This window comes from Lepisma saccharinum, chromosome 14, assembly GCF_977018435.1.
Source record: "Lepisma saccharinum chromosome 14, izLepSacc3.1, whole genome shotgun sequence".
NCBI lineage: Eukaryota > Metazoa > Arthropoda > Insecta > Zygentoma > Lepismatidae > Lepisma > Lepisma saccharinum.
In genome coordinates, this window is record NC_139242.1 from 25598204 (window position 1) to 25609673 (window position 11470).

Below are 11470 nucleotides of genomic sequence, written 5' to 3' on the forward strand. Positions count from 1 at the left end.
AATTTTCCTACTGTCCGGTGAGTGTTTCCTTTTACCTTATTTGATTTATATATATATATATATATATATATATATATATATATATATATATTTATATTTATTGCAGATTCCAAATTGGCATCTTCTGTTCAGACTTAGATGAAAGCTACTGACAGGTTCTTAAACACTGTTAAGGATGTTTGGGCTAAAAGTATCCAAAAGTAAACAAATGCCATATTTCTTTCAATTCAAAATGCCATCAAATGTAAAGCATTATATATTGCTTCAGCTTTGGGGGGAGTGGAACCTTACAATTTAAGGTACACAGATGTACGCTGTATATCTCAGCAGATGTAAGATTTTTTAAAATCTTCATTGGATTGTTATGCAAGGTAACTTGCCAAGTTTAAATTCCAAACTTTACTCTGGTAGATAGTTTTAATGAAGCCCTATGAAAAAATAATGTGGAAATCAAGTTGACCAGGCAGTTACATCCCAACAAAAAAATTTCAAGAATATAACTACTGGTGATGTTCCTGCACCGTGACCTCAAATGCGAGACTGAACAAATCTGTTAACTGATCATCAGATTCCAAATATATAGCAAGTGGTTCTCTCATTGTTATATGTTATTTTTGGATACCTTTAGCCCAAACACAGTATATTTTTCCTCCACATTTGTTGCTGAGGATGTGGATGAGAAGTGGGATACAGTTGTAAGTTTTATTGATTTCTGTGCTTTTACATCCATTCCTTGTCTTGTCAACTGAACAAGTGCAATAATTTTGGCAAGATGAGCACATAAAAATATTTGTTATTGTAAAAAATATCTTGATTTTCTCCCAAGTTGATTTACGGAATTAATGAAATCTTTATATTGTCTTCCATTCTTTGTTATTATGAAGACTTACATCAGGAAAAAAACATAAAATAAAATTCATTTCTTAGATTTGGATTTTATGTATAACCGAAGAATACAATTTTGTTCATAATGATGTAGGAAAAAAATTACTAGTACCAGTTTAAAATTTAGGATTGTATAGTATGCAGATTGCTTGCGTGTTTCCTAGAGTACTGCATGGAATCACTTTTGCTCACTTGTACTCATTTGAGTTCACCATGCTCGAGCGTTTACAGTGGAGTAGTATTTTAATGTGACAATAATCGTACCACAGACCGGAGACGTGGGCCTTTTAACATGGGTCAACTTGAAGCCAAAAATTTCAAAGCAGGGGGCTGGTATGGTGGCGATCATGCCCCATATTTCCATCTCTAACAACTATTTTGAAGATTGTGAGTAATTGCGCCACACAATATTGCATTTTTCAAGTTTAATAAGACGGATATAACTTTACATGTTCCTCTCCACAAGTGAATACAAATAATTTCTTCATAACAGTGAAAACAATGATGAGCATATTTCACCCATTCCTTTGTCGAAGAAACACTGGTAATTGTACTGTGAGATTCTAATTGTACAAGTGAACGTTCATGCTGTTATACGAGTGTAATACATACATTAACGATTGCCGTAAAGACAAATAATATTGCACATGAATCGAGAACGAAGTTGTATTTTTCAGTGTAAAATAAAGAATAGCTGCTTGTACAGTATTTTCGAAGTAGATAAACAACATATTATATGTTAGTTACATTTAGTTCTTCGTAACTATTTCAAAGTGTATTTTTTTTTAGTAAACTTATGTTTGTAAGAGAACAAAGTAAAAGTAAATAATTTATTTTGCAATCACCGAATCTTGAAGGAAGTAATCTTGAAATCTTGTTAACCAATTGATATCCTATTTAAGTACAAAGAATATTTTTACATACATTAAACATGAAGCCAAAATGTATACATCAATCTTTGGACAAGATATTAAATATTCATAAATTGAAACTTCGATATTTTATTGCTACAAAATGTACAGTGATATTACTTTCAGTGTTATTCCAATAAAGTTTGAGAAGTGATTCTTGCATTTTAAATAAGTTTCTGAAAGCAGTAACGTAATAACTGATCTGAAAATTTGCTAAGGGAGAATGTCTAACCTGTATACCCCAATATCCATAATACCAACAACTTATGTACACGTGTGTATGTTTTTCTTTTTTTACACTGAATGGTAAAATTTTTATCTTGACTGTCAAGTTGAAACCTAACCAGGTGCTCATAGCAATATTGTTAAGTATGCTCCAAGAAACAGATATTTCAATATATTATTAACTGGATAATAATATTACTAAAATTACACTAACTGCCTGGTGCAGTTACATTCATCAAACAGAAAAATTCATAAAATATATTATGAGCACAGGTTAGAAGTGTTAGTGAAAATATACACTGACTCAAATTCCAATGTGCATGTATTTCTTGTATTTCTGTAACTAGTATGCTTACGTGGGCATGTTAGGTGCATCAGGTGTGCTATTTGACATTACCATTAAGGAGATCAACATACTCTCTGTGTTACAATTTGTGTGTTTTGAATTGGTTCGGTTTGTTACGTTTGATCGTTTTCAGGCTTTTTACTTTTATTTCCCTTCTGTGCATGAATATAATGTGAAACAAGCTTCATAACAGTTACGGGGGAGTTCACTTGTACACATATTTCTATTTGTATTTTCTTATTTTTCCATCCTCTTGCAACCATTTTAGATAATCACGACGATAAGAAATTAGGTAAACTTCATGAAGTGTGCTTGTCCAAAATCTTTGCTGGCTCAGCCACTTACAGCATTCGCTTTTCAAGACACATTTGAGCACACATTATTTGTTTGTTATATTAAAATAGTCATATTACTTTCTCCGAACATTAGCCATACTTCTACATTCATTTCCAGTTTTGTAAACCTCTTTCTCAGCCTCCTGCGTAACTTATAAAAATCACAGTCGAAACTGAATTTTCAATATATTACTAGCTGTATAATTTGAATGCTACATATTCAAATGATTGGTTTAACTGATTTGGTTTATTCTACTTCTCTTTCCTGCCACTTTTGGCTAATCGCAATGATGAGGTTGAGTGATGATATAATGAAATTAATGAAGGGACTCTCACAGAGAACATCCATGCCCAGGATCCCTGGTTTAGACTCAAGTACAATACTTGATAAGTTCGATTGAAGGACGTGGTAATGTAGATTAATACTAATTACCAAAGATTAAAATCAGACTGTGAACAAACAACAATTTAATAGAAAAACTGGACGTTATGTCAGAAACATTAAAATACATTGAAGCATGCTACAGAAAGGCTACACACAGAATACATCTGCTTACAGTTTTTCTTCTTTTAGCCATAAAGGCCAGACCTTGTCGCCATCTAGGATATAAGATTGACGTCACTGGTATACGACCATCAGACAAAAACTTAAAGGCCATCCTCAATTCTCAGTCACCTCAAGACAAATCACAATTGCGATCTTTCATCGGGATGATCAACTTTCATCGAAAGTTCGTTCCCAATTTAGCTTCCAAACTTCAAGCCTTGCTTTCTTTACTCAAGAAAAACGTCACTTGGAACTGGGATGATAACTGTCAACCAAAGTTCAACAGCATCATGGCAGAACTTCGACAGGTCAATCCTATTCTACCTTTTGATCCAACAAAGCCAGTTGTACTTTTCACCGATGGGTCTCCTTTCGGCTGCGGTGCACACTTTTGTCATCGGATCGACAGCAGTCTGCAGACCATCGCCTGCTCTTCTACCACCTTCAGTGAGATTGAGCGGAGATACTCCCAGGTAGAGAGAGAGAGAAGCATTAACCATAGTTCACGGAATCAAGCGAGTTCACAAATTTTTACTGATTCAAGTTCAAAATTGTTGCAGATGCACGTGCTGTAAAGTTTAAAGTAGATTAATACTAATTACCAAAGAAGAAAATCAAACGGTGAACAAACAACACTTTAATAGAAAAACGGGACGTTACGTCCGAAACATTCAAATACATTGAAGCATGCTACAGAAAGACTATGCACAGAATACATCTGCTTACAGTTTTATCTTCTTTGAGCCATGAAGGCCAGACCTTGTAGCCATACGCTTATTACCTTGACTGTATCAGTACTTTTTTTATATATCGTGTATGTATGCTCTGAAACTCGGAGAGCACAGTGGTGAGCAGAGGATGCAAAAATAACAAATTTAAAGTAATATAAGTAATATGAAATGCATGTTGACATGTGAATGCGCATCTCTGCCATATTGCCACCCTCCTGGGGCTATGTGCTAGCAAAGATGCGCAGCTTCAAACAAAAGCGCATAGTTTCCAGTCTGGTACTTTGAGGTCTGTACACACAAATATGTAAATTATCCACCTTGGTAGTTTCAGCCCACAGTCATCGGTTTCATTTTCATATGTTACTGTATTGGTAAGATAGACTAAACTACATATTAACATGGAGATATTGACTATGTTTACTTAAGTTTCAATTTCACTCGGTCTTTCACTTCACGATCCATATTTGAGGGCCCTCTACCACAGATAAATTACGGTTATATGCGTACTACTGGGCTTCGAGCATATACTGCTCGTTTTGCCTGTTCCGAGTGAAGAAGCTCTGGATTCTGTACACTATCTAGCATCGCCCGTTCAAACTATTTGACACTCAAGTGAAAACGAAAAAAGACTGTTGAGACTGGAAACTACCCATGTAAATATATATGTGTGTGTGTGTGTGTGTACAAGTGAAGCCTTCTTGGTACTTATGTAACTGAAAGGGTGCATTGCCATTCATATCTTTTAATAGTGTGTGTGTTTTTATGTGCTTGTGCATTGGTGATTTGTTTGTTTGCGGAAATATTATAGTGCATACTAAGTGCATGCATTGACAAATTAAGGAAGTTCATACTTTTTTAAGTGTTTGGGGACATTTTTACGTGGCCCATTTTTGTTTGGTGCATTAGAATTTGCATTTGGTGCATTATATGGTCAATGACCATATATTTAATTTTTTGTGCTGAAGAAATAGTGTAAGTCATTATTGGCAAATTCAAACTGTGTCATTTGACATTTAGTATCATAAACAATAATTATTATATCACATTTCTCAAAGATTTTGAGGTATTTTATCTAAGTCTCCTTGTAATCAAGTGGTCCTGGGTTTGATACCCAGCAGAGGCACTTGGCACAGTGGTTCGGATTCCACTTTAAACTGTAGATCCAGTCCCGATTAGCCTTTCCATGCATAAACACTTATAACAACAGTTCAAACAAATTCAATTCAAAGGTATTTTTTATTCAGTGCAATGGTATTTTATGCATACAAGAATATACATGCAGTCATGGACAATGTTTCCTGTAACGATCCCATTGAAAGTCAGTGTGGTTGTTAGAACCCAGAGCAATGTCTGTAGCCAGCTCTGAAAATCGGGCACCAGGAAACCACCTACTAGCAATTGTGCATACTACAGTATGTTTCAAAAGTCGCGCAATCCAAACTTTGAAAATATATGTCATGAAAATCGTAAGAGATATTTGCACCGGGGTTTTCTGCACTAAACTAATCCTGTAAGGTTCATAAATTTATGTTAGCATTTATATAAATAAAAACAATTACATATTTTAAAAAAGACATTGTTCATTTGCTGAAAACATCTGATAACTGATTTTCAACAATAAATACCAACTCTTAAACAATTTGTGGGATCATTTCTTGGTGTTTGACTGGTTGTAAAACAGTTGCTTTGTGAGGTACAGCATAAGCAGGGAATTTTTATTGGAAAACTTCTTGCACATGAGTGTATGAATGAGTACTAAAATACTCTTCAGCAATGCACATGCACTGCTCCAATGAAAACACCATGCTGAATCAATTTAAAAAAATGGGCACAGTGAGCGAAGAGAATTCAATGTAACCAGGGGCAGCCTAGAATTCTCTAAAGAGTCCAATTTCGGCACAAAATCTTGATTTACAATTTTTCACGTAAATGTATAGCCAATACTTAGACACATGTTGCATGCGACCATTGGCAATATTTCGACCTGCTAGTGTTGCCATATACTGAGATATGTCCCAAAAATGGCACTTTTCACTCAACCTATAAAATCGTCAGTCAAAAATTCAACAAATGTTGCACGCGACCAATATTGGTCACAAATGACAGACTGACATGGCATCAGTCATCAAATGTCTAATTATGACCCTTCGATAATTTACATATTTGTCCTAACTCAAAAGTTCATTTCTGGAAAAAATTGAATGCTGCTTCCAGTCAGTTATTAATTTATATAATTTTCTGTACGGAGTGAACTGATAATTTTAAGCATTGAAAAAATATCTTAGTTGATGAGGCTTTATAATGCAGAAAACCCGGTGTAAATATCTCTTACGGTTTTCATGATATAAATTTCCAAAGTTTTTGTTGTGAAACTTAACTTTTGAAACACACTGTATAAGATGCTGAGCATCACGGTATTCAAAACATCACTAAATCATTTGAGAAAGCAGGAAATGGAGTGTTGGGGGACAAAGGGTAAGAAATTGTTACTGACTCTATGGAATGTTCACAACGTTGGTAAAAAAAAATCATTTGCTAACTTACGCTGTACTGCAATTTGAACTTAGAATCATCAAAATTTCATACATATTACAGCATAAGATCACAGTCGCCAGGCTGAAATTTTTAGTCGCCCTGGCGACCGAGATTTTTCGAGCCCTGTCTGTAGCCATCAACAAAAACAACATGAGATATACTGTTTGAAATTTTGTGCCATCTTCTTTTGTTATCCTTTAGGGAGCTTCCAGACCAAAGCGACAAATGATACTTGGAAACATATCTTTGGAAATTAATGGAGCTTTTCACACTGAATGATGTGGCATGCTGCACATATCACTTGGACTGGCCATTTTTCAATGTTCATTGTGTGGGTGTCATCCTCCCTTCCATGTACTATGCCCTGGACTGCAATTTGCAGACTAGCGATTCTCTTGTGTCAGGACTCGCAACCAGTATAATCCTCTGTGGAGCTAGTGTTGTGTCGTCCCTATGTGGTTGTGATTGTCCCTTCATCCATCGTATCTTATCACCATTCATCCTCACCTTCGCGATTAGCCCAAAGTGACAGAAAAATGACACACATTTGTTATTTTGGCCTGTTAATAACGCATGTGCAGTGAATGCATTTCTACACACTGGAGCGGGAAGTGCCTATTCTAGTGTGTGCACTTTATAGTATTGTTGCTCATCACGTCACTGTGAAGCCCTTTGGTATAGGAGCTCCTTAAATATAAAACTAGAGGGAAAAAATAGGTTACAATAGGTAGGTTGAATTCGTTGAATTGCAGCAACATTTTGAAAGAACTTGCAAAAAAAAAAACAAAAAAAAAAACATAGTACCTGTTAATGTATAATTTTGAAGTTTTTAAAGAGAGTTATTTTCTATTTTTGCAGCCTTCTAGTCCTGTTACATCGCAGTATATGTACACCTCTGCCCCTTCACCAATGACAATCCCAGGTACAACACCACCAGTACTAACAACTCATGGCCCGGGACCCACCTATTATCCGTCGACTCCAGTGCCACCCCCTCAGCAGGGTTTGAATCAGGAGATGTTCACTACATATGGGCAACCCAACCAGTCTTTCCAGGCAGATGTCTATGAACCACCACCTCTAGACACATCAGTTACCCAGTCATCGGAGGTAAGCTGTAAGGGTAGTCTGTTTTAAATGTAACACACTGCCCACCTTTTTGCAATGTCATTGGTTCCTATAGTAGTATTTCTCTTGCATTGTTATGTACTTTTTCTACATTACTATTTATTCATTGGTTTATCTGTACAAGGAATTTGGGCTAATATAAAAACCCTGGATTTTCTTTCCCAGCCACTATCATACATGCATTTTATTATTAGTCATTTTCATATTTCATTTTCGGTATTAAACTCAGTTTTAAGATGAAAAAGTGATAACTGTAGTACTTGCAGGTCAAAGCTTTTGAAAACATTATAAATACTTTAACTGCAATTTAGACTAACATTTTTTTTATATATATATAAAAATGAATAGCAGAATTTTAATTAATTCAATGAACATGCCACTGTGTTGATATTGCCATGGTAATGACATAATTTGAATTGTATTTTTGGTAGATCACGAGCTAAATCAGGGTTCTCACTGATCTGAAAATACTGGAAAAGTCCAGGAATTTAAAGTACCATTATCAATCAATGATATGAGTATTGCATATAAATTTACTTGAATTTAATCACAATGTGGAATTCATGTCTTTGAGAAAATTGAATGATTTTTGTGTGTAAATCCTGCATAAAGCAGTGAAAATATTTTGAATCAAAGCTGTTAAATGCGGTGCACATTTCTTACTTTTAAACTACAGATTTTTGAAGATGTTCTTCAGTTACTTCTCTCCAGGTTTTAAACACTTTGCTAACTGCTTGCTTCATTGCCTCCTAGCATCTTTTTAGGTTCTGTAGTTGAATGTTTAGCACTCTACTATTTTCAGTGAGCAGTCTTTGGTTCAGGCTCTAGTTGCAACCACAAATTTCAGTAATTACCAAGTATTGGGAGGGCATTTTTTAAAATATAATTTTTATCAACTTTTGATTTCATGCATTTATGTATGACAACAAGTTATGTGCATAACAAATAATACCACCTTTTCGTGGATGCAGTTGGAGTAGTAAAAGTTTTTGCAATTGTAGTAAGTTACTTGGAGAAGTAATTCCATTTGCACAGGTCTTCATGGTTTAACAATTAGCATACAACCATCAGAAGATTATAATGTAATGCAATGAAAATCTAAAATTATTTAGAGTATTCATTCAATTTTATTGCTCCATAGCATTTTCCATATCTATAGATTCCTTTTCTCAAGTAACCATGCAGATATGTAGTTAGTTCCCTGTTATGATTAAAATAGTGATATTTATAGACATGATTTTGATTTAGTAGATAGTAAATGGTAGTTAGTTTGATAGGTAAGAAACTATCCTAGCTGAATAAGCAAATGTGAATATTTTCTCTCAATTCTGATTTTTTAAAATTAAAAGTTGTTTATTATTCTCCTCCCTTCCCCTTACACAATTATTTCTTCGTGGAAAATTTCATTGAAATAATGAAGGGAAGTGTACTTCATTGTTAGCATCTATGATCAGTTTAAATCTATTAACACGCATGACATTACATTACTACTCATGCATAAAGCAGTTACGCATCCTTAGTGAATATTATTTTCTGTAGGATAGTTCATCAAATTCAAGCAGAGAGAAAGATGTGTCTGGGGCAGGAGACAAATTCAGAGAGCCGCAGAATAAGAACGGAGAAGAATCTGTTAAATTGGAAGCTGGTACTGGTTGGACGAAACCCCACGTTCCTCCTCCAACCCCAATCGTGTCACTGCTGAAGCTGCAGATGTGCGAGGAGCAGGACTCCTCCACAGTTTCTCACAGGGTTTTAACAAAGAAGGTAACAACCACCCATGACAGTATATCACATTCCTCATTTTGTCCAAGTCACAAAACCTTTGTATATCATTCATACCCTCCCTCAATGTATCCGCATCATATGGTTTACCTGACATCCTGCATGGGGCAATATCCTGTTTTCTCTCAGTGCAATCCTCCTTCACGGTTTTTTAACTCCAGGTGTTACGGAAGGGAAACTTTGGTGCCAAATAGCAGTGTTTCCCCAACAGGTAAACCTAATCAGCTTGCACTTCCTGCAGATTCTACTCCATACCAACCATCTTCCTATGCTCGTGATAAATTTAAGCCCAGATATTCCGGACCTAATACCCCTTCCAAAAGTTATCCACGATCACCTCCTCCTAACAAGAGGTACACTTCTGCTTCCCTTTCTCCATCACCCTGTCCTGTTGTACATGTGTCTGAGAGTGTTTCTTCCCCGATACAGGCTCCTCCCAGCAACCACGTTTTCAACCCGACTAACAAGCAGCGCCGTTATGCAAGTCCTCGCAAGCCAAATCCACCGGGTCAGGCGGGACGTCCGGGACAGCATCGAGGCAAGTTCATTGCCAAAACTGTGAACGGAGTGCAAGTTATCACGGCTGAAAAGATGGAGGATGCCATGGGCGGAGCCGGCGACGCTCCTCCCCTGGCCCACATGCCGATGACACCCCCAGCTACGCCACATTCCACTATGACTTCCTCTGGTGGAATGAATCGTGAAGTAACCCACATCCAAACTGCTGTCCAAGAGTCTGTGTGTCAAATGCAGGCCTTGAGTCTGTAACGTTTTTGTGTGTTATTTCTAAGTTACTTACAAAAACTGCATATATTTTTTTCTTTTGTTTTTTTCTTCATTGAGTTTGATACAAAGTAATGCATGAGTTTTTGTTTGTTTCTTTGTTTATTGTGTTAGAATATATGCAAAATAAATATATTTATACCATGTTTGTCAAATTTATGTAACCAAATATATATATGTATAAAATATACTCACAGCTAAAATGATGCATAGTATGTGATATATATAAATATATTATTTGGATTTAGCCATATAGTAGGAATTGTTTTTGGCAGTGAATATTGGTGCTTAATTGTCCAGTGAGAAGTGAATGGGTGTATTGAGGGACCACAAGTGTTCAAGAAGGACAAAGGTTTGCTCAAAGAAAAAGTTAAAGTAAAAATAAACATCACATGCTACCATCATCAAAGTTCCTAACATTATGGCTGCATGTATATCTGACTCCAGTAAATCGGCTCTTTGAATTTTTTTTTCTCTCAGGTTTTAGCTAGTCATCACTAGGGACTTGCAAGAAATCTAGAGCAGATTAATTTACAAGTCAGATTTTTGTAAAACTTGCATCTGAGGCTGTGAGCATTTTGACTGTTCGTTATCAGTGAAAGTGCCGTGTGAAATTATATTCATACTGTTACTGAAGTTAGTTTCAGAATATATAAAGGTATATATGTGTATATATATACAAAGAAATATTCATGATATATAGTAGTAAGAGAAAAAAATATTAAAGTAATTGTAATGAATAAGTGCCTTAAAGGTAATGGTACTTAAGTGCATTGTGTTTTTTGTTACGTGATGAGAAAATTTATGAGAAATCTCAAGTGTGATTGTAAGCATGTTTGTTACGTTTGTGGTATTGAGTTGTTTCTTGTGCAATTTCCTACTTCCCCGACTTATATCTTAAGGCTGAAAAATGAGGTTTTGAGGTGTGATAGCATAGTAACTTCTGATATTGTAACTTCATATAACATTGCGTAATTTGTATTTTCTATTTTGTGCAGTAACATAATTTCATACATCAGTTGCTACTTGGAAGCTACATAACTCAATACAATGCAATAATTTATTGAAACTTCTACCTTTTTTAAGAGTACAAAATTTTTTATAAATTGATTACTTTTATATTCTCAATATACATGCTTACCATTTTGCTGTGGTACAATTATATAACAATAAAAAATTGGGAGCTTGTAAATTATAAAGACATGTAAGAAATATATATATATTGTTAACTCTGAAGTACAAAACATATAAATTGTATGTCA

At 35.2% G+C, this 11470-nt stretch overlaps 1 protein-coding gene across 7 annotated transcripts in view; it reads left to right on the forward strand.

Moving 5' to 3' along the window:
- LOC145998733 (uncharacterized) overlaps positions 1 to 10352 on the forward strand; it is a 28051-nt gene extending 17699 nt beyond the window's left edge. For all 7 annotated transcript variants that reach the window (XM_083135273.1, XM_083135274.1, XM_083135272.1 and 4 more), the window contains exons 5-6: positions 7374 to 7625; positions 9183 to 10352. In XM_083135273.1, the coding sequence (XP_082991399.1) occupies positions 7374 to 7625; positions 9183 to 10193 (1263 nt within the window). In that variant the 3' untranslated portion in view covers positions 10194 to 10352. The remainder of the gene's footprint in view (positions 1 to 7373; positions 7626 to 9182) is intronic.
- The last annotated feature ends 1118 nt before the right edge of the window (positions 10353 to 11470 follow it).